The sequence below is a fragment of the Camelus ferus genome, chromosome 16 (assembly GCF_009834535.1).
Source record: "Camelus ferus isolate YT-003-E chromosome 16, BCGSAC_Cfer_1.0, whole genome shotgun sequence".
Lineage (NCBI taxonomy): Eukaryota > Metazoa > Chordata > Mammalia > Artiodactyla > Camelidae > Camelus > Camelus ferus.
In genome coordinates this window covers 48,129,908-48,153,974 of record NC_045711.1, presented here as the reverse complement: position 1 = coordinate 48,153,974, position 24,067 = coordinate 48,129,908, and the positions used below count along the sequence as shown (strand labels likewise).

Below are 24,067 nucleotides of genomic sequence, written 5' to 3'. Positions count from 1 at the left end.
ACCTGCAGATCCCCGGTGACAAGGATGCTGACAGGGCAGTCTAAAGCGGGCCCGGGAATCTGCAGTTGCATCAGCTCCCCAGAGCTGATGCAGGAACTGTACTGTCTGGAGAGTTATCTTGGCATTTCCAGAGCCTCCCAGATCATTCCATGTCTTACCCACATCCTCGCTCTCCACAGTCTCAGGGCTCCACTAAGTGTGTGAGCTTTTCACCTTGTGTTGTGTGGTCCACATGACACGGGATAAAGTGGCCTCCTTCCTGACTCCTGGGCTCTCAGCAGGTCTCCCAGTGGGCGAGGGATCACAGTGGGGAACCTTGGGGGTAGAGGGCCCTAAACGTCACCTGGCACGCAGTAGGCACCCAGAGCCCTTGAAAAGAGAGTCTCAGAGCTGCCCCCCTGGGGAGGGGGCAGGAGGGTCCCCAGCGGGTGGACTGGTGCCCGCTGACTCTGCATCTGTGCCCCCACAGCGGAGACCTCACCACTGGCCGGCCATGAAGTTCCGCAACCACCCCAACCACTCCACCTACACAGAAGTCGAGCCCTCGGGCCATGAGAAGGAGGGCTTTGTGGAGGCCGAACAGTGCTGAGAGCGCCAGGTCTCCCTTGAAAGGGTAGGAAGGAAGACCGGGGGGCCTCAAAGAACACGGACGGGTCAAAGCAAAGCAGAGAAGTGACTTTCCTTGGCCTTCTCCAAACTACCCTGGCTGGGAAGATGAGACTGTGGTCTGTGGTGCCAGAGCTACGGTTTGGCCATCACACCCCAGATATTGAAGTAGGGGACAGAAAAGCAACTACACAGAGTTTTGAAGAACAGTAACCTAACTTCCTCCTGTGCTGTTGCAAGGGGTCTCCCCTTCTGAGTCTCTCAATGGTCTACTCTGGAGCTGCCCCAGAGGTCCCCTCCCACCTGGAGACGGCCAGATGCCCTGCTCCCATCACCTAAAGCCCAGGCATACTACACAAGAGGGGCATACTACCTCTCTGGATGGGGGCCGTCGCATTCCAGGGTCCGTAGACTCAAGAGCTGGTCCTCATGGCTATGGATTTGGCGTATTTTGCCCCAGCTTCTGTGCTCTGGAAGTCTGAAGAAGGTGTTCTCTCATCTGTTAAACATAGGGACCACAGCTCCCAGCCCTTTCGGCCAGCCACAGCTTGGCATCCTAGCATCAGAAGAAAAGCCAAATGGGAGGAGAAGAAAGAACTTGTGGGGAAATTGCATTCTTAGGCTTTGCTCCCTCAACTTGCCCTTTCTGCTGAGAACCAGTACTTATGCGTTAAACACGTGTGCGCCCACGTCATGGGCTTTATCCGACTGCAGCCCAGCCTGGGCCCAGCGAGCCGTGCTGTGCGCGGCCACGTCTGCCATGCGGGCTCTTCCATCCAGTGGCACATTTGGTGTCCACTGTATTCGCTGGCCTGGTCTATCAGTGCCAGTCAGTACCTCCAAGGTGGGGCCTGCCTGATTAATATTTTTCCTCCCCTTAGCTGGATTTTTATATCTGTTAAAGAGAAACAAGATGGAGAGAGGGCTTCTTGAAACATACCCAGCAGGGAACTTCAGTTGGATTTTGTCAAAAAGAAAGTGGTGCGGGAAGGACAGACTTTATATGGAAGGCCTTGACCTGGAAAGTTGCTTCCATCTCCCTAGCTCTGCCAGAAGTTCTTGGGGCCAAGAGTGTAGGCTCCCAAACTTAATCTGATTTTAAGGGAGTTCTGTCCCACGGATGAGCTGGGGTTGCTTCTGAAGAGAATGTCAAATGAAAACCTATAGTTCACCCTCATTCAAAGTAAAAAAATCAGCAGCAAATAAATATTAAATCACAGCCTCCACTGAGTCATGTCCTTTCATGCATGTCACCAGGACTGAGGTGGGGGTAGGGAGTCTGCAAATAACCAGTTACATCCAAACGCTTGAATGAGGGTTCCCCAAGTACTCCATGGTTTATCCTTGGTGAGGATGCTAATAACAATCAGAGCAGGAAGCATACGTTCACTTCATAATCCAGACAAGGAAGAGCGAAGATTTTGAGAAATCATATCAGAATTTGAGAAAGAAAAAAAGATAATGCAGCAGAGAGGATAGATTTCTTTGCAAGCTTCTGAAGGACAGAGAGGTCTGAAACAGAGCTCTCATAATGAGGAAATTGCAGCCAGCCACTGCAATACCCTGGGCTCCCAGCACTGCTGGCTGGCAGGAGGGTGATTTTTGCATTTGCCCTACCAGCAAAGCATCCCTGACCTTTGTGTGTCTAAAGTGGCCAGTGGGGCGGTTCTCAGTGTGGCCAAATACAGTCCACAGCACCACATGTCCCACTCCCCAACTCCAGCATGCTTCTTCTCAGTGGGAGCTCTTCCAACTCTTCTGATCCCCGGACGGAAAGAAGACTGAAATTGAAGGAATGGGTGGTGACGCACTGAGGCCTCTGCCGGTAACACTGCAAGTGGAGGAAGAAAGCACAGAATACTTGCTGATCAGAGCAAGCCTGGCTGGCCCCTGGGATGACATGGGTGAAGGCAGTGGAGCTACATGGTAGCAGGTAGCCTGGTTTGTTAACAGCAAAAAAAGATGTGTCACTAAGAGAGGCCCCTGGACATTAAGAGCCCCTCAAGGGGGAGGGTATAGCTCAAGTGGTAGAGCGCATGGTTAGTATACACAAGATCCTGAGTTCAATCCCCAGTACATCCTCCAAAAATAAACAAATAAGTAAACCTAATTACCTCCCCCCACCAAAAAAAAAAAAAAAAGTTAAAAGCTCCTCAGGCCCCAAACAGGTAGCCTAGTGTTCCCAAGAAACAACGCCAGCATCTCCCAAAGGCAATGCTGATTCCCAGCTAGCCTTGGGGTCTCTCTTAGACCCAGGAGTTTTACTTCAAGATTCAGAGAAGGTTTACTGTCTAACTGGAGAGAATGACTCACTTGTATGTGGAGTGAGTGACCAGGAGATATAGGAGTTTTCAGCCGGCAAGGTAGCACTTGCCACGCTGTGTCCAATCAACCACAGAAAGCTCGCAGACTTCCTGGTCCCTCTGCCCCACGGGCAGCTACAACCTCTGAGGAGACTGTTGCTGAATCTCTAAGGTTCTTGGTCTCCTTAATCAAAAGAAATTGATGAGGCCAGATGAGAAATTCAGGCAAGACTTTAAGCAAAAACAAGTAACAAGTTCCCTTGCTCACTTCCTGAGGAGGGTCAAGCTGGTCCCTTAAGTGGGGTGAAGGTAAGGGCGGGTCCAGGAGTTGGGCTGGAGCGGGTGGCTTAGGTGGCCTGCCCGCCACCTTGGTGATGCCGTGTGTGGGGAGGGATCATGGGCGGTACCCTGCTTTTGCTCCTGACACCTCGGTAGTTGGGTTTTTGGTCTTTTTACATCTTGTTGTTCATAACTCACCCCAACTGTACATGCACACAGTTATTTTTAGTCCCTTATAGTTTCTTTGAATTCTGTTGTTCTGTCTGGTGCAAGCACTGCAGCCCAGGGTCCCAGGTCCCTGGTCCTAGGTCCCAGCCTGTCTCAAGAGCAGGTGGTCAGCAGGTCCTTCTTTCCCCATGTTGTGTCTTTGGGCATCCTCACGGTGATCTCACCATGAAAACTCATCACTGTGACAGGAAGCTTCAACCCTGGAAAACAGGGCCCTGGGAGCTGTTTGTGTTGTACCCAGAAGTCAGAAGCTCTCAGGGAGGCCCTGTTTTACACCAGAACTCTTAGAGAGCCAACAAGAAAATGAGAAGAAGAGCACGGAGGCCAAATGTGAGAGGGGACCCCTGGATCAGGCTGTGAGCACAACTTTGTTCCCCTTTAATGAGCCGCCCCTGTCCAGTAAGGTCCCTGGGGTTTCTGATTCTAGAACATGAGCGCATATAACGTGGCCACCAACCCCAGCACTTATGAATGCCCCACATAGAGCAGATGGGGTTTCCAAGCTTGGCTGAGCAGCCATCTCCCTCCTGCCATAGTCAGGTATCACTGCCCACTCACCCCAGCTGGGGGCCGCTCCTTCAGGTCTCAGCCTGGAGCCTGAGGTTGAAAATCTCCTGTGTCACTATGAGAGGTTCTCCATGGGCCTATGGAAACAATTTTTAAAATTTTTATGTTTTGCCAGGGTTCCCCTGTGTAATGTATCCCTGTATGTATATATATTTAGGCACACACACACAGGCACACTCACACACACATACATATATATATCTACAGAAATTTTGTTGCAAAAAATATTGACGTTTTAGCTGTGCTCAGCCTGTAGCTTGGTTTGTTGTATTAAGACAGTGGCAAAAGCTGCCAGCTGACCACACTATGTGAAAAACAGAGTGTTCACCACTTGGGCTGATCACTCATCTCTTTGTGGGCAGAGCTAAGACTCTGTTCTCTGGGTACTGGAACAGATCACGGATTTGCACGGAGCACTGATCAGGGGCTGCACCCAGACTCCCTACACCAGGTAGAGTCACAGATAAAATGAAGCCCCTTTCTTCCTCCCTCCCTCTCTCCTCTCCGTCTCTCTTTCTCACCATCTCCCATTCTTCCTCCACCCCCCAAACAAAAAGCCACCCGAACTTACTGCACAACTAGAAGGATCTGGGGTCTGAGAGCAGCCTAGCTGTCCTAAATGCAATGTATTCACGTAGTGAGTGTGAGAATTCTCTGCATGGATTCTCAGTGTTCACAATAAAAGGCACACATTCTTTTACGGCTTCTGCTGTGTGCAAAATAAAGTGCAAAGGATTCTGAGCTACGTTCTGCAACTCATCACACAGACCTTAGCCCTGATGACGGCCACCTTCTCTAAGGACTCGTGCTAAGGAGCAGAGGAACAGCCTCCAGCGATCTGCCCATCAGGGGTACTCGTCCCAAACTCCTGTCCCCACCTCTAAGAGAAGCAGCCTCTAGGCTATTTCAGAGACTCGGCTATTTATTTATTCTGAGTTTGTAAGTCCCTGGAAGGAAACCTCATAGGAGTCTAATCTACTATCTAGAGATAGGAAATAAATCTGCCAAGTCCATGCTGCCACATTTCTGGAGGCTTTGCATTCGAACCACTTTAGCAGCCTCGTCGTGTTTTTATTACTTGGCGTTTTTTGCTCACAACACATGGTTAAGCAAATCAAAACAGAGGAAAAATCTGAGCTCCTCACAGCCAAAATCAGCCATGCCAAATTTCAGGCTCCAAACAAGCCAACTTATAAATAAACATGCTGTGTTTGCCAAATCAAGAGGAATATGTTGGAGAGGGCCACGTGGACTGGTGAGGAAGGCCGGCCTGCCCGCAGTGCGTCAGAAGGCAGGAGCTGCAGCCCCAGCCCCGTTCCTGAGCAGCTGTGTGATGTAGGCTAAGTCACCTAACTTCTCTGGGCCTCTGTGAAATAAAGGAATCGGAGGACTAATTGATCTAAGGTGAGGATGTTCTCCTCTCCTTAGCAGATATGCTCATCTGTTTTTGTTTTGTTTTGTTTTTTTCCAGTTCACAAGCAGCTCAGACCAAAGCGCCCCTTTCTCTGCCATTATCCTGAGGGACTAACTTGTTCTAGTTTGCTTGGGACTTCCCGGGTTCTAACTCTCAGGTCCTGTGTCCCAGGAACCTCTCACCCCTCTACCAATTGAGGGGCCACCGGGTCAACTGGTTAGTCTATCCTTGGAATCTATCCTGACCCCATTGGCTGAAGAGATCACGTTAATAATCTCAAGAACTTGTAGAGCATTTCAGAGTGTTGGACCTACCTATTCAAAATGTGGTCCATACCGGCATCCCCTGGCGGTTAGCCAGAGATGCAGAACTCAGGCCCACCCACCCCAGACCTACTGAGTCAGAATCTGCATTTGAGCAGATGACCACGTGACTCAGGGGAAATGCATGAACGTTTGAGAAGCATTTCTAGGAAGCAGTTTTACCGACATGATCACAGCCTGTTGGGGCAGTATCACTCCCCCATTTCCCAGATGAAGAAACTGAGGTTTCCTTCTTTATTGATTCATTTGATCCATACTCATGAAGCACCTACTGTGTAACAGACATCATTAAGTGACTTGCCCAAGGTCACACAGCTAGTGTGTAGCTGAGACCATCCCCAAACCCAGGACTCTGGATTCCCATCTGAGGTGTTCCCTGTGTACCGCGGGGCGGCGTCAGACCTTGTGGCCACAGTTTCAATAGAAAAGCTGATTGTAGATTAAACAGAGACCTCAGAGCCCTCCCAGACTTGTAGAGAGCCTGAAAAAAGATGCGTAACAAAGACTTCAGATACACACTCTTGGCTCCTGAAACTGTGAGCTTATCAGCTGTTTATTTAAACGGCCCCAAGAGCTTAAAAATGTCCTCTTTGTCACTGCCTCCTTCTCCAGAACCCCCACTCCACTGACCCTCCTACGTGAAATTTGGAAACACTCTCCTAGGGCTTTACAGAACACCAAGGCCATGCCTCTGCGCTATTTATTTTCTTGAATGGAGGACAACTGATTACTTCATTTGCCATGATGGGGCTGGAGAGCAGGCGGATGGGGAGGGGAGGGAGAATCCTTACTTGAACTACTGATACCAAAGAGAAATTCTTTGGGGGACAATTTTTCTGACGTTCATAAAACATTTTTACATTTGGTCCCGAGAGATAGCTAAATCATACCCACAGTTTTCCACAAAGCTAAAAGCATGGAAAAAGAAACATCTGAATATAGGCCAATAAAATCTCATCATACTTTCCCAGTCTTGGGTGAGAAGCTTCCCTTCCAGCCTTAGTCTTTCCTCTTCAGATTTTTTTTTGAAAAAAAAATGATTGTCACCACCACGGGATCAGATGGAGTAGCCAACATGTATAATGTAAGACTCACCGTGTCCAGCTGAGAAAAGTGAAAAGCCTCAAAAAATAAGAGATCCCATCTGTCCTCCATTGATCTGCAATACAGTCCCCTCAGTTTAGACCCCATTTTGAATTCATAGTTTTGCTGCTGTCAATAAACTCAGATAAGGTGGGTTAAGTGCCTAATGGTGATCCTTTGGCTTTTACTCCCCTCTTCCAAGGAACAGTAAGTCATTCCAAGAGCCCCCCTCAAGGTCAAAGGGCAGCCTGCCCCAGGGCCCGCCTGCTCCCCTCTCCAGACCTGTGACAACCCTCTCTGGTCCTTAGGGCTCTTCTCCCCCAAGCCTCTGGGCTTGCTCTCCCTTCTGCCCCAAAAGACAAGCACTCAGCCTGAGACAGGGGGAAGGGGGCAGGGCATAGCCATTCAAGGAATGACACAGCAATTAACACCAAAATGGCGGAAGATTCGACTCCCAGTAGGCCTTGAAGCTCAAGATAGCGGGAGATTTGACTTCTAGTAGACCTTGAGCTTCATTGTACGCTCACTGTAGTATTAACATGGTAAATGACACTCCCACAGGCGCCATGACAGCTTCGAGGCTGACCATAAAAGGTCAAAGAAGGGGTGGTGGTCCAATTCCGGGGAATCCCAGCCTCTTCCCCAGGGTAGTTGGAATGGTCCTCTCACTTGTCGGCATGTGAGCTACCCAGGCATAAAAACTAGCAACACTGCACCGCAAGGCCTCTCTCACGCCCTTGTCTTTGGAGACAAGGGAGCCTGTGCTCTGTCTATGGAGCATGTATCTACTTTTACTTTAACCTGAGCACCCAACCCCCACACCTGGTGGCCTTTCTCTCACCTTCTGAAACAGCCTACACTCTATGTAGTATGTATCTCTCTAAATAAATCTATCTTTCGTCAACTGTGGCTCACTCTTAAATTCTTTCCTGCGCAAAACCAAGGACTTGGTAAGGCAAGTCCCAGGGACTCAACCAAGACCTGGGACACGGCCCTCCTCTCGCCCCACATTTGTTTTTCCTGTATCAAGCCCTCTCTCATTGTGAAAGAAGGACCAAAACTAACAAAACTGGGCCTTAGCCAATCTTCCTTACAAAGTCCCTGATCTATTTACTTTTGTCCTCTGAGATGATGATGGCGGTGGTGGTGGCTCATTTTACTAAGTGCTGGCTATGTTCCAGGTACTGTTTTATGAGAGTTACCATCACCTGTGGGGCAGGCACTCTTGTTATCTCTACCTTAAGAAAGAGGCCACTGAGGTCCAGAGTGCAAGAATTTGTTTAAGGTCACCAGCTATGTCACCCTGGCAAGATAGCTAGAACTGGAAAAAGGCAATTAGAAGTCAGTTGGCCTTTGGCCCTCAGCTTTGGTTCCTAAGGCCAAGGTGTGCCCACTCTCCCACCCTCAACACCTTGACCAGCCGTCTGTCAAAAACCCTGTGAACCCTCCATGGAAGACTCACTTCCCAGCCAGGAAGTGAAATTGGGTGGGAAGAGGCACCACTGTCTTAGTTTCAAGTGGAAGTTTTAAATCTCTGAGGCCCCACATGTTGCAGGAAAATGGGATGCCAGAGGATAGTCATGTCCCAGGTCTCGAGTGAGTCCCTGGGACATGCCCTGTCATGTGAGGGTCCTTGGCTTCGCGCAGGGAAGAATTCAAGAGTGAGCTATAGTAAAGTGAAAGCAAGTCTATTCAGGGAGATACACACTCCATAGACAGATTGTGGGCCATCTCAGAAGGCAAGAGAGGCAGCTCTAGGGTGCACTTAACCCACTGCATCTGAGTTTATTGAGAGCAGTTTCATTTTTATAGGCTCAGTAATTTCACGTGCTAACAAGTGGGAGGATTATTCCAACTACTTTGGGGAAGAGGCAGGGATTTCTAGGAATTGGGCCACAGCCCACTTTCTGGCCTTTTATGGCCATCCTCAGAACTGTCATGGTGCCTGTGGGTGTGCATTTAGCATGTTAATGCATTACAGTGAGAGAATAATGAAGCTCAACGTCCACTGGAAGGCATATCCTCCACCATCTTGGGCCTGGTTGGTTCTAACCAGTTTATGTCCTATCCTCAATTGCTGTGTCATTCTTTTAATGGTTATTTCCTGCCTCCCTCCCTCCTGTCTCACACAGATGGGGTGACCTTCAGTTCAGCAGGCCTTAGCCTTGTAGAAATAAACTCTCTTAGGGTGCTCCTCCCATCCTTTGGGCCACATATCTTAGAGACTCTTACCTGATGTTTTCTGATCTGTAAGAACCCAGTTTATAAGAATGGCTTTCTTGTCCAGTCCTGCAATCCCTTACTTTTACAGATGGAAAACAAAGCCCCATGAAAGCCAAGAACCTTGCCCAAGACCACACAGGAAGTGAAAGAGCCAAGGCTGCTGGTTCTGCAGCACATATGGTGGGTAGTGCGTGGGCTCTGATGCCACCAGGCGTGAGTTGAATCCTGGTGATGCCACCTACACACTCTGTGACCTTACAAAGTTACTCAATGTCCCTGCTCACTTCCTGGCTTAGTTAAGTGGAAGGGATAAGAAGAATAGCACCTGCCTCATCAGGCTTTGTGAGGATTAAACAGTCCAGGGTTTGGAGCCAAGCACAGCACTCAGTAAGTGCTCCAAAAGTCTTGGCTCCTTTTTCACTTGTTAGTAACTGAATGCAACATGACCTATTACCCAGTGAATGGATTTTTACGGTGCTTCCTGCTGTCTTTAGGGCTGGACACCACTTCTACCAGAAGGAGGCACTCTGCTGGGTGACCTGCTCAGAAAGCATTCTTCTCGGAATGCTTCCCACTGTTCCCAGGATGGGGACTGAAACGGATCAACAGACATCCCTCCAATGGGGCGGCTCTCATTACTCTGAAGGAAACAGGCTCTGAAACACTTCATTCTTAGCTTTCCATATTTATCTTCAAAACACTGTCTCTTTTTCCTGTCCTTCAAGGAAAAAAGGATTATGAGAAAGGGATGTTGCAGAAATCAAACCCTGGAAACTTCCTTTAGTGATTAATTTTGAAGGAAGGTCTCAGAACCCAAGACTGACTGTTTTATAGGTAGACCAGATGAGGCACTGGATTTACTTTCCTATTTCCTTTTAAACTTATATTAGATTAATTGTTGCAATTCCTCTTTAAAAATAGATTAAACTAATAAATCACTTACAATGAGGCCTGGCACAGAACAGGTACTTGGCACCTTTGTAGAAAAGACGAAGTAGAATAAGAGACGTGCCTCTTAACCCAACCAGAAGCTCTTCTGTTCCTCACCTGAGAAAGCCCTCTCAGTTTGATGGAAAACTCTTATATTTTGAAGGAAAGGGAAAAGGTGAAAAGCCTTTAATATTCTTTCAAAGTCCCGTGAGGCCCAGATGGTCAAAGTCCCGGCAGCGAGACCATGAGTCATTGGACCCGGAAGTATTTCCCACTCACACAGGCCCCAGGGCTGGGCCTGCCAGTTTCTGGTTATTTGGAGGAGGGAAAAAAAAGCACAAATTAATTCTCAGTTTTCAGCACCCAAATATATGACTCATAGGCAGCCTGCTGCAGAAAGAAAGGACACAAAATGAGGAAATACAGAACCAAGTGCCGGAGGCGTTTCTGGAACAGACTCCTTCCTGGCTGGGTCTTCACAATGGAGATTCTCTGGGGAAAATCGGTTTCTACAATAGAAACACCCTAGTAGAGTGGGATGGCTTCCATGGCCTCGGGCGGATTAGAGTCAAGCACCAAAGGGCTACAAAGGAATCTCTTTGTTTATGAAGATTTACCAAAGTGTCAGCGTCCCTCTGCAGAAGTCACTCTGACTCAGAGGCCCTAGAGAAGCAGAAAAGCTCCCATGGGCCTTTTCTAAGGTTTCTCCTTTTTTTCCCCCCTGGGGGACTAGGGGTGGAGATAATTACGTTTATCTAGTTATCTTTTTTTTTTGAGGGGGAGGTAATTAGACTTATTTATTTTAGTGGAGGTCCTGGGTTCAATCCCCAGGACCTCCTGCATGCTAAGCAGGCGCTCTACCACTGAGCTATAGCCTCTCCCATATCCTACTTCTTCACTTGGAACGTATGGTTAAAGAAATATCCACCACGGTGATTTCTGTTATTTCCATCTGAGTTCCTTCTTTTCAAGCAACTATGTATATTTGACAACTGGCAATTACGAGAACCTGAATGAGTACAGCTCTCACACAGCACTTGTATTTCCCTTCGCTCCAGTAAAGCAAAGCTCCTCACCAGTTTGGCATCAACGGGGCCCCCTCTTCTGCCTCCGCTCTCATTCATAATCAAAGGATCCCTCCTTTAGGGCTTTACCGCTTTCAAAACACTTCTTCAGGTCTCTTGCCTTTGGGGCCATCAGGACCCCCTACACAGCCCAAGGCCAAGTATGATACTGAGTTCAGTATAAGTACAACTACACTTGATATCGATAAATCTTCTTAGTTTTCAAAACACTTTCTCTATATAGTATCTCATCTGATCATCGTAGTTCTTTGAGGTTGGCAGGGTGGAAACTTGCATCTCACACTGAGGATAAAAGAAGCCTAGAGCACTGAATGGCTTTCCCAGGCCCCACTGCCTCTGACCAGATGATCACATAAGATCTTCAACTCCACTCACCACCAATAATATACCAATGACAGCAACACTTCGGGAGCATCTTTCGTGGACCAGGAAGTACTAAGCCTCTCATAAACATTTCAATCAGAAGGTAGAAAGGAAGCCAATAACCTTGTTGGATTCCCAAGGACATCAATCAAAATGCACTATTGGGGGCAGCTATCCTGGGCCCAGGAAAGCAGGTGCTTTAGAAATACAGAAAATAGGAACTAGTTGCATTTATGGTATTTACGGTAGAGTCAGTGAGCCAGGATGGTATCCTTCAAGACAGAGAGCAATACAATCTAATCCATATTTATGGTAAGCAGACTAAACTCTCAGAGTTACGGTGGCTCAAAGGAGAGCTAAGATGAAAGATTTAGAGCTGCACTCTTCAGTATGGTAGCCACTAGCTACATGTGACCTTCGAGCACTTAAAATGTAGCTGGTCCACATTGAGATGGGCTATAAATTCATCATATGCTCTGGATTTTAAAAACTTATTGGGGGTGGGGTTATATCTCAGTGGTAGATTGCATGCTTAGCATGCATAAGGTCCTGGGTTCAATCCCCAGTACCTCGACTTAGAAACCAAAAAATGATTGTAAACTTCTCTCATTAATAATTTTATATTGATTATATGTTAACATCATATTTTGTGTATATGCTGGGTTAAATAAATTTTTTAAATTAATTTCACTTTTTTAATGTGCCTACTAAAAAAATTTGAATTACCTATGAGACTCACATTATCTTCTATTGGACAGTGCTGGTTTCAAATAATGATCTGTCATCAACATGTTTTAGATGACTAACTAAAAGCTAAGCACTTTCTATACCTTCCCTTGTTTAATCTCTACATCATCTCCCCAATTTCATTGTTACTCGGTTTTACAGATGAGGAAGCCATGGTTTAAAGGAGCTCAGGATGTAGCTATTAACAAGAATAAGCTAAAACTAAATGTATTGCAATGGAAAGTGTCCACAATAAATTGTTTTTTTAACAATGATCATCCATTACCAGAAAAATAAAATACGCCTCTATCATTTATTTTATTTTTGGTCTTTTTTGTGTGTGTTGGCAGGTGGGTAATTAGGTTTATTTATTAATGGAGGTACTGGGGATTAAACCCAGGACTTTGTGCATGTCAAGCAGGCCTCTACTACTGACCTATAATCTGCCCCCATCATTTATTTTAAATAAAAACATTAAGTGACTTGCCCATGGCCATCCAACTAACTGCAGGGCCAGGACTTGAACTATGGGCTTATGATGACTCCAAGTTCATGCTCTTAACCCCATGGGAACCCATAGAAGTAAAAAGGCTTTGGAGGGCATTGGAGCTAAACTCCCACCCATGACAGGTCTTCTCTCTGCAATATTCTTGAATACCAAAGTCATGGGGCGTTCATTACCTTCCTAGGCAGTGTGCCCCATTGTTGGCCACATGGTTATTAGGATTTTTCTCCATTAAATGAGAAGAAATCTGTTCATCCTAAATTCTGTCCTTGAGTTCGGGGTCCTCATGGAGGAGGTGGCCCCCATGAGCTAGGCTGAAAGGATGGGCTGGCTTGCATGGGTCTCTAAGAAGAGACCACAGGTACGGGTCCAGCAGGTTCCTCACTGCTTCATGGGGAAGGGAGCCCTAATCTACCTACACCCCTCCTCCCACCTCCACGGCCTAGCACTTCCTGCAGTCTGACCCAGGTAAAACTTGCCTGCTTGGTGTGCACTGCCTCGCTGATGTGGCTGCAGGGCCTCGGCTGCAGCAAACGCCTGCATTTCCATTCACCATGAAGCCTCCCTCGGCTGAAAGGCTAATCATCTGCCTGCTGCGCTGACAGGTTCTCATCCAAGGAGGGCTGAACGCTAGGTCTTTAGAAAAGACACCAGAAAAAGCACACTTCTGGCCTGGCTTTGACAGCCACTCTAAAGGGAAAAAAGAAATTGCTGGGGTAGGGGTGGGAGTGGTGGGGGGAGGCAAAGAGAGGAAAGAAGAAGAAGAATCTGGGATGCTAATGAATTCCTTGTGATCTCACTCTCCTTCCTCCAGCACAGGATCCTCTGCAAAAATTGACGGGGCTGCCTTGCCAGCCAGAGCCTGAAAATGTGCCCAGGTAGACAGAACTCCGAGTCCCAGGATAGCCTGTGAAATGCTGGCTGCCTGCTAACAGATGGAAGGGCAGGACAGAAAACAAGAAGAGGGATCTGCAGATGGGACCCCCCCACCTACCACCACCCTGACATTGGACTTTAGGGGTCTGCTTTCCTGGTCTGACCCCTCACACTGACAACAGAGCTGTGAACCTAGAAACAGTGACAACCAAAAGAAGTAGCATGAGCAAAACCTACCACTGCCTCTTCCCTCCTCTCACTGCCATTTTCAACATCAAAAAATAATAAAATACTATGTTGTACACCTGAAACTAATATAACATTGTAAGTCAACTATGCTTCAACAACACACACACACAAAAACAGTATAAAAAGTAGTAACAGAAGAAATGCACTCCAAGAGTTTTAGTAAAGGGTTTGAAGCCTATAATTTGATCCCCAGTTCCATTTCATCTGCTGAAGCTGTGTCAAGCCCCGCAGTCAAGACGGCACGCCAGCCCTCTGCTAGCAATCATGCACAAGTTGTTCCTAAGAGTTGGAATAATTACCACAGTTAGGCTCAAGTAAACTCATAGTAGCATTATTGATTTCCAACCATCTCCAGGCTTTGCCCCCAGTGCTTTGTATACTTGCAACCATTTTTCAAGCCAGGAGTTATTCTAACATTTTAAGAGTGAGGAAATGGAGCTCAGAAGAAATAGATGAAAAGATCACCCAGCCAAAAAAATAGCAGGAAGGGATTTGAACCTAGATCTGTCCTGCTCTAAAATCAGTGCTTTAAAAAAACAAAATGAAATGTTTATTACGGAAAATCTCTAACATACACCAAATCACCACAAACTAGTAGCATGAACTGCCATATACCCATCACCAAATTATAATGACCATCCACACAAGGCTACCTTGTTGCAGCTCTATGCCCACTGGTTTTCCTTTATGGGATTATTTTGGAACAAATTTGGACATCATGTCATTTCATCCATAAATAGTTCAGCATGTATCTCTAAAGAAGGATGCTCAAAACCTGTGCTCTTGACTCCCTCAAAATAATGACCCTAGGAGAGAGATTATCGAGAAAATACCCAGGAAAATTGCAAAATTTACATCACTGTCAAAGGGGAATGAAGCATTCCCTCGCTGCCTTTGGCCTTTCCACATAATGTGGGGAGAGTACTGTCATTATCTGCTAAATCCAGGAATGCCCCTCTGGCAGTCCAACATCACAAGGACCTGGCTACCTGGCCACGTGGACACTCCATTCCTGCCCCTTACTCCTGAAAAAATTTTTATCTGCTGGAAAACATTACCTAACCCATTCTTCCCAGATGTGCTATCTCAGAACTTGTCACCTTGTTGGCTGTTGTCTGTGCATGGAATAACATTAACTCAACACAGCTACTATATGTCAGATACTGAGCTAGGGGTTTTCATACATGTCCGGAACCAAATGCTTGATTTTTAAAAAAATTTGATCTGATTTTTGTTGTGCAACTTTCTATTAGGTTCAGAAATTCATCCTGCACTGGGATATTATGGAAAAGACTGTATAATCCCTTCAGGGGCTGAATCCATCCATCAGCAGCGTTTCTTGAGAACATGCACTTGCACATGTAAAGTCGCCCTGTGAGTCACCACGGAGGGTACCAAGGATAGAATATAGTCCCTGTCATATTACAGTGGAAGACATTTCTCTGTATTCAAGCCTGCAAATACTTAGTAATCTCCTTCTCCCATGCCGCAGGGCTTGAAAGCTCCCTCCTAAGGAGCCTGAAAATCTAGTAGAGCGGATAGAACAAAGTACACAAATAAGTAGATCTGCAAGGCAGAACATACCAACTGGCACAGCAGATGTAAAAAGAACACGTCCTGGGAGTTGAAAGGCAATAGCAGTTATGCGTGACTGGGGGACAGCAGGAAAGCGTTGATGGGGGAGGTGGCACGTGAGGTATAAACAGACTGTTTCCCAGAACTTGGGGCAGTTTGCTCTACCTGATGCTTGCAATAGGTTTTAGAGGCCATACCCTGGGTCCTGCTCTCCAGTTCCTCCTCACTGTGACACTGGTCATGGCCCTTTATGAGTGTAGCTGACCTTGGTCCTGTCTGCATTCTTCTTCCATGAGTCCAAGGTGCCCCTGACTGCTCTGGGCTGTCTGCCTCTTCCTGTGAGCCCTGGTTACTGCTGCTGGCGGCTCTCAGGGTTTGCTTGTTAACCCCAGAAGCCTGGGTGATGCTGCAGCTCTCTGCGTCTCCAGCAGATGGGTTTGCTCATCGAATCATCTGTCTTCTGGGCACCATGAAGATGACAAGGGGGTTTGAAGTACTGTGGAAAGAGTTCTACCTTCTAGAATCAGGCCTGAAAATAGACCCATGGTTAGGGTTTTTTACAGGCTGAGGTGATGGGAGAGGGGACTATAAGAAGAAAGGCAGAGACAGGAATAGAGCAGTTTCAGAGAACTCCAAGTGGAAGATGGGCTGTGGTGGACGGCAAGAAGGAGAGAACCATGGAGGTGCACCTGCCGAAGCTGGCTGGGGCGTTTTGTGAAGCGTCATAAGAACACACAATGTTCTTGTGTGTTTCTTGAGAAAATTTTTAGTATGCTTTATCTCATTTCATCCAATGGAGAGCTGATAAAGAAACCTGGAAGAATTGTTACTGTACCTTAGGAATGTTAATGGGGCATAGCAAGTGGCATGGATTGGAATGGAGGGAAAAAATAGAGGCCAGGAGACCAGCTGGAAGGCCCAGGGTGTATGCTCTTTAAAAATGTCTGCTTATTATCTGTGACTCCCACCGGAACCTGAGCCTCTTGGAATAAGCCTTCTGCTTGCTCCAAACAACTTGGGAAATGAGCCTGCACTGCATTAATTTTCTGTTTCCCTATTGCCTGACATATAGTAAGTGTTCAATAAATAGTGCCTGGCACATAGTAGGTACTCAATAACTATCTGTTTAAAAAAGAGAGATGATGGGGAGAGAAAAACCACTCCTGTGATAAGCTACGGACATGGTTTAGAGGTGAGCTAATGAGTCCTTTCTGTAGGGATGGAGATGGTAGAAACTTCAGTAAAAGCATCTCTAGAGCTTGGCAAGTGACTGGATGTGGGAGGAACGGAAGAGCAAGGAATCTAGGATGCCTGGGAGAGTGGTAGGGCCACTAACCGAAATAAGACAAACAAGGGAGAAGCAGGTCAGTGGGAAAAGGCAGGATTGTTACCCCAAAAGTGGGCTCAGCTCTTGGGAGATATCGAGCCCAAAGACACAACCTAGCCCAAGATCGTGAGAAGGAAGGGTTTATTACTTGCAGCAAGTAAGGAGGACATCAGGGATCTCTCCCAAAGCAGTGTCTTCCCAAACAGCAAAATTGGGTAAGTTTAAGCCAAGGGTACATGCATACTCACACAGGGGCTTGAGCGGTAGGCAGTCCAAGCTTTAGACAATTAAAGATAGGAGGTTCAGAAAAGGTCAACGTCATCATCCCCTAGGTTCCAGTTGATCTGGGGGTTGAGCGCTTCAGGCTAATCTTTACTTTTGAGACAGAACTCAGAGTCTTTACAGCTGATATGTTATCTTTGCTATCCTTACTTCTCTTGTTCTCAATGTTTTTGCATTCTCTTGTTCCCTGGAGATCATCAATTACTGAGACCTGGTCAAGGGCCAGCCTGCGGCCAGGCTTAGACCATAAAATAGCTTAGGTCAAAAATGTCTTCTCTTACATCAAGAAAGCCATGCCTGGTTCTCTTTTTCCGGGGACCCCCCCTACTTTATCTGCTTACAGAATAATTTTCATTTTAGACATTATGAGTTTCAGATCCCAACAGGACCACTCAAAGTAGTGTCCAGTATACATGCAGCCAAAGTTCAGGAAGCAGCTTGGCACTAAAAGTACAGACTGGGAGGCAACTGCAAAGAGATTCTGGTGGTGATCATGGGAGTTGGTGAGATCACCAAGCAGAGAAGAGAGGAAACAAGAGGCCCGAGGGCAGAGCCTTGAGGAGTGCCAACACTTACGGGAAGAGAACAAGCAACTATTGGAGAGAAAAATTTTAGTATGTCTTATCTCATTTAATCCTTGTGATGGGCATATTATGATTATTTCTACTAAAACACAAGGAGGTTAAATGACTCACCTACAATCACACATCTAATAAACAGAACTTGGGATCAAAAAGTCAATCAAGAAACACTAATCGATTAAAATGCTGGCCATGCCCAGCACCGGTACCACATCAGGTGCTAAAGATCCCAAAAAGAGGAGGAAATGGTTCCTTCTCTCAAAGAGCTCGTAAGTGAGTAGACTGAACCCGTCTACTGACAGATAAAGCACTAAAATATAAAAGTGCTCAAGGGAGGGGACTAATTCAGACCAAGGAAGGGAGAGGAGTAGCTTTCAAGGGAGGCTTTCAAGAGGAGGTGATGTTGAGTTGAGTCTGGAAGAATAAACAGGAATGAGCTGACTGAGAAGTGGGCAAAAAGAGGAAAGTGTTCCCAGCAAAGCAGACTGGTGTGCAAAGGCCTGGGGCCTTTGGGAACTGGGAGCTGTTCACTCTGCTGGCACACAAGGGCCGGTGCGGCGAGGTACAGGAGAGCCACGTGCCAAGATGGGCTGGGGGAACATCCGTGCTACCCCGAGGGATTCTAATCCTGTCTTTAAGGTGAGGGCACCAGTGAAGGATTTTAAGCAAGGGAAAGATATTATCGGATTTGCATGTTAGAACAATCACTCTGGAGGACTCCTGGAGGCAGTGTGGAGGATGGCTTAGAGGAGGATGTTATGGGAATCGGGAAGATAAATTAAGATGCAAATATAGTGGCCTAAGCAAGAAAGGATAAGGGCCAGGTTGGATGTAAGTTGTAATGGAATAGAGAATGGATATATAATAATATAATATGATGTAATGTAACATATAATATAATGTAATGTGATATAAATATACACATAATTATATATATGAAGAAAGAACTATTCAGCCTTAGAGGAAGAAGGGGATAAGGAAATAAGGAAACAGAATGGTCTAGAAGGATTGCCAGTTTCTGGCCAAAACAAGCAGGAAGAGAAGCAGATATTAGTGGAGGTGGAGAGCCAGGTAAAGTGAGTTCGGGACATATTGGGTTGAGAAGCCCAGAGGCCATCCAGGTGGAGATGTCCAGCAGGTAGCTGGATACAGGGATCTGGAGCTCACTAGGAGGCTGACCTGGAGATGTATCTTTGTGAATCACCACTATAAGGCAGCGGTTGAAGCCACGAATCGGGGTGTTTGGATGGAGAAGAGAAAGGCCTTGAGGCATTAAGGAGCATCGAAATTTAAAGAGCTCTGAGAAGGAGGAGGCAAGGAGAATCCAGAGAGATTGAAGAGGAAAAAAAAGGAGAAAATGATGTCTCAGAAAGCATCGTGATCGAAGCAGGTCACCTGGGAGGATGCCACTGAAAGTAGGAAAAGAAGAGTACCATCTTTGTTCGCTTTCAGGAGGAGGGGAGATGGCTTCCTCCAGGCTAGTCTTAGGAAATAGAAGGAAAGTGAGAAAAAAGAAAGGCCCTTTCAAGTTGAGAAATAGAAGAAGAGAGGGTTGAGTCCATCTCCTCTCCTCTTTGCCATGTTTTCTTGACTGTTGCTGCAATAATCAGTGCATTCATAGAAAATGAAATATGTTATTTGATAAAATGTGGAGAATCAGATGCTCAAAATGCTTCTATTATGTGCTTCAAAACTAGACACGCTGAAAATGGAGACCATCCAGTGTGCTCATGCAGTCCTTAAAAATGTTCCTTTAATAAACATTAAACTGCTGTTTATCAGAAATGTTAATGAGGAAAATAAACAGGGCTCTTTAGACATACTTAAAAATTGAAGTTTAAACCGTAAGAGAAAACAAGAGGCAAAAATAATTCCAAACTGCATGAACATTGCAGACCTCAGCTGCCCTTGAAATCTCTTCATAGGCCTAACATTACATGATTCTTCATCAGCCAAAGATATGCATTTCATATGCTAAAATTCAATGAGTATGTGTCATACTTAAAGGATAGGGTATTGAGAGAAAAGAATAAGACTTGGCACATTAAAGCAATGCACATAAAAGCCTGATTATTTTCTAGAGAAACTTTACAATATTATTGAAAAATTAGTGATACAGGGGGTGGGTATAGCTCAGTGGTAGAGTGTGTGCTTAGCATGTATAAGGTCCCAGGTTCAATCCCCAGTACCACCATGAAGAAAGAAAAAGAAGTCATACAGATTTCCATTTCAGATGGTGTAATAAACCCAGGCACACTACCTAACTCTCCTGCCGAAAACTAAAAATTCTGGATAAAATACTAAAAATGTCTTCTCCTGAATAAGCAATATTCAGCCAAAACCAAGTTCCAGTAGGAACCCAGAGAGATACGTGGAGAAATTATCAAGCCAGTTAGCTCTCAGTTTTCAAGACCTCAAGGAGCTCCAGGGACTTGAAACAGAGTCTGCCTAAGTCTGCCTCTCTAATTGGATACCTTCTCATATAGGTAAGGCTGTGAAAGGCTATACTTTCCCTGTTAGACTAATCTAGAAATAAATCAAATCCTTCCACCTAGAGAGTCTGCAACCAAAATGGGCTGTCTTGATTCTTGATACCACAGGAAAGTGAAATAAACTTCTGGAAATGTGAAACAAAACAAAACAAAGCTAGACTTAATACAACTTTGCAGCGCAGATTAACATTAGTTGGATGGTCTGAAAAGTCTCTAGTGGAGAATGTAGTATAAAATGGTCCTAAGAGTTCAAAGTGCTGGAAGAAGCTAATGCAAATCCTCTTACATGAACCCACCTTTATCTCAGGCCCCTCTAAAATTCCCAGAGATAAAATTTTAAGAAATATAAACCCACAGTCAAAAATAAAATTACAAAACCCAAGGAAACTAAGCACCAGGGGCAAGAGAAGCAAGAATACAGATAGCAGAATCTGATTTACAGAAACTTTAGATATAGGAATTATCAGAAACATGATATAAAATAACCATCTTAGAGTTTTTAAGAAATAAAAAATAATGAGTAAATAATGAGAATTACAAAAATGATCAAGCAGTTTAAAACAATAAATAAAATTCTGGAAATGAAAAATGTAATAATTAAAATTTAAAACTCAGCAGATAGATTTAATAGCCAATGAGACACACTGAAGAGAGAATTAGTGAACTAGAAGATACCTGAAGAAATGACTCAGGGTGTAGGCACACTGAAACAAAGAAATGGAAAGTAAAAGAAAACTCAGATTCAAGAATCCCAATGAATTCCTAACAGAAATAAAAGAAACACATCATAATAAAACTGCAGAACACCAAAGACAGAAACTAGATCATAAAAACAGAGAGAAAAGTCAGATAACTTCAAAGCTACAACAATTAGACTGATAGCTGACTTCTCAAGAGCAACAATAAAGGTAAGAAGATCATGGAAAGATACCTTCAATGTGATGAGAGGAAATTATCAATCTAGAATTCCATACCCACTGAAAATCTATAAAGAACAAAGGTAAAAAAGAAGGAATTTCAAACAAATAAAAAGGAGGGTAGAGTGATAAGGGGTAAAATAATTAATCAAATATAGACTGTCTATTTAATCTCATCTGCTATTGACTACATACAACTATAGTAGCATTCTACGGCATTAAAAAAAACTAACAAGAGGGTATCTGCTGCTATATGGCCCCAGGGACTGCAGTACAGGTCCAGCCATGATTCTGTGCTACCCCGTGGCCTTGGGCTCAACGAGGGCCAGAAACTGAGCAAGATCATGACAAGCCAAGACACAGCTGTGGCTGCCGGCATCTCATCAAGCACACCAAGTTTCCTCAGAACATGATCCAAGAGGTGTGCAGTTTTGCCCTAAATGAGCAGCGTGCCACGGAGTTATTCAAGATCTCCAAGGACAAGCCCTCAAGTTCATCCAGAAGATATTGGGAACACATATCTGCGCCAAGAGGAAGCAAGAGAACTGAGCAATGTCCTGGCCACCATGATGAAAGCAGTTGCCAAGAGACTGATTCCCCTCCCTTCTCTGTGCATAATAAAAACCTTACAGAAAAAAAACAAAACTCAGTAAGATAGAGCTAAAATACACAATCCAGTAACATATGAGTCAGAAGGTGGGTGATCGGAACTGAAGTGTTTTAAAGTCCTGACAGTATTTGGAAAAGGCAAAAGGATAATGATTTACTCTGAACTTTGAGAAGTTAAATATGCATGATAAATTTTTAGATCAACCACTAAAAGTCCAGGGGAAAATATTTAGCTTCCAAACTAATAGAGGGGGGAAAATGTAGTGATAAAAAAGTAAGCAATCAAAACGAAGTTAAGAGAGATGAGAAAAAATAATCATAAAAAGAAAGACCCAAGTAGACAATTTAACAAAGAAAGAATATATCAGTAATTGCAATAATTCTAATGCATAGATGCCACAGTTAAGACTGTCAGAGTACAAAAGCTTACTTTCCAAAATATACAACTTCTACAACTCAATAACAACAGAAAACAACCCAATCAAAAAATGGGCCGAAGTCCTAAATAGACATTTCTCTAAAGAAGACATGCAGATGGCCAATAGGCACATGAAAAGATACTCAACATCACTAATTATTAGAGAAATGCAAATCAAAACTACAATGAGGTATCACCTTACACTAGTCAGAATGGTCATCATTAAAACATCTACAAATAACAAACGCTGGAGAGGGTGTGGGAAAGGGAACCTTACACTGTTGGTGGGAATGTAAATTGGTGCAGCCACTATGTAAATAGTATGGAAGTCCCTTAAAAAAATAAAAATAGAGTTGCCATATGACCCAGCAATCCCATTAGTGGGCATACATCTGGAGAAAACTCTAATTTGAAAAGATACATGCACCCCCAATATTCAAGCACTATTTACAACAGCTGAGATATGAAAGCAACCTAAGATGAATGGATAAAGATGTGGTATATATATACGATGGTATATTACTCAGCCATAAAAAAGAATGAAATAAGAACGAAATAATGCCATTTGCAGGAACACAGATCTATCTAGAGATTATCATACTAAGTGAAATAAGTCAGAGAAAGACAAATATTATATGATATCACTTATATATGGAATCTAAAATATAAAAATGAACTTACTTACAAAACAAAAACAGATTCAGACAGAAAATAAACTTATGGTTACCAAGGGGAAAGGGGGTCGAGGAGGGATAAATTAGGAGTTTGGAATTAGCAGATACAAACTACTATATATAAAACAGATAAAGAACAAGGTCTCATACACAGGGAACTATATTCAATATCCTATAATTAACTATAATGGAAAAGAATATGAAAAAGGATATATATATGTATAACTGAATTACTTTGTTGTACATCAGAAACAAGCACAACATTGTAAATCAACTATACTTCAATTAAAAAAAAAGATTGTCAGAGCAGTGAAAAATCCAGCTTTATACAGTTTATTAAAAATCCATCTAGAATATAAGAAATGAATCAAAGGTTGAAATCAAGAGAGGAAAAAACACACTAAGTAAATACTAAGTAAAAGAAAGCTGATATACTATGTAAGTAACAGACAAAATGTACTTGAAAGCAAAAGGTATTATTAGATATGAAGAATTTACTATATAATGATGAAAAATAGACTGCAAAAACTGACAGACTAAAAGATCAGACTGAAAATCCATCGTCATAACGGGAGACAGTAATATCCTCAAGTGATCGATAAACCAAGCAAGGGAAAAAAACAAAACAAAATCAGTAAGAATTTATGAAATTTGAATAGCACGGTTACCAAGCTTCATTTAATGGACACATTAAATTAATTTAAATTGAAATGGAATTAATTAAATAAAAAACAATACCAAAGCGACATTCCAAAACGTTACAAGGACAGCACGGAAAAGAAAATTATATACCAGGTGCACTCACGAACATAAATACGAGTATCACAAGTAAACTATTAGCAAACTGAATTCAGCAATGTTTAAAAGGATAATACATTATTATCAAGTTGGATTTACCCCCAGGAATGCCTCGCAGATTTAATATTAAGAAATAAATTACTTCTTCGTTTTCTTTGGTGTGATAATTTGCTATGCTTTTGTACGAAACTGTCCTTATGGGGAGGATACAGCTCAGCGGTAGAAAATGTGCTTAGCATGCATGAGGTCCTGGGTTCAATTCCCAGCACTGCCGTTAAAAATAATAAGTAAAAGTTCCCAATCTTCCAGGGAAGATGGGAGGACAAGTAACAAAGAGAACAGGGGTCATGCCTGCTAGTAAGTGTTAAAGCAGTTATCCAGGCGTAAGAGCAAAGGACTGAAAACCACCCTCCAGCACGCGAGCGTCCGCCGCTCGGAGAACCGTTCAACGTAGCCCTCCACCACGTGACCAGTCCTTTTTTTTTTTTTTTTAACATCTCTACCTTTAAAAAAAGAGAGAGAGAGACTCCCCAGAAGCCTCCTGTTACACACGCAGCCTGCAGCCTTGCGCAGGCGCCGCCAGGGCCAAACGGACACGTCGGACGCGTGAACAGTAGCCGGCCAATCCAGTTTG

The 24,067-nt window shown here is 44.5% G+C and overlaps 1 protein-coding gene and 1 pseudogene across 2 annotated transcripts in view; both read left to right on the top strand.

Annotated features, from left to right (window-relative positions):
* PLXDC1 (plexin domain containing 1) overlaps positions 1 to 13,826 on the top strand; it is a 71,361-nt gene extending 57,535 nt beyond the window's left edge. The window contains exon 14 of one of the 2 annotated variants that reach the window (XM_032457903.1): positions 13,450 to 13,826. In XM_032457903.1, coding sequence (XP_032313794.1) covers positions 13,450 to 13,473 — 24 coding nt within the window. In that variant the 3' untranslated portion in view covers positions 13,474 to 13,826. Of the gene's footprint in view, positions 1 to 469; positions 1,831 to 13,449 lie in introns of those variants that run through there. The other variant, XM_006176370.3, reaches the window with a different exon arrangement.
* Positions 13,827 to 21,219: 7,393 nt separating this feature from the next.
* On the top strand, positions 21,220 to 21,587 carry LOC106728623 (annotated as a pseudogene).
* The last annotated feature ends 2,480 nt before the right edge of the window (positions 21,588 to 24,067 follow it).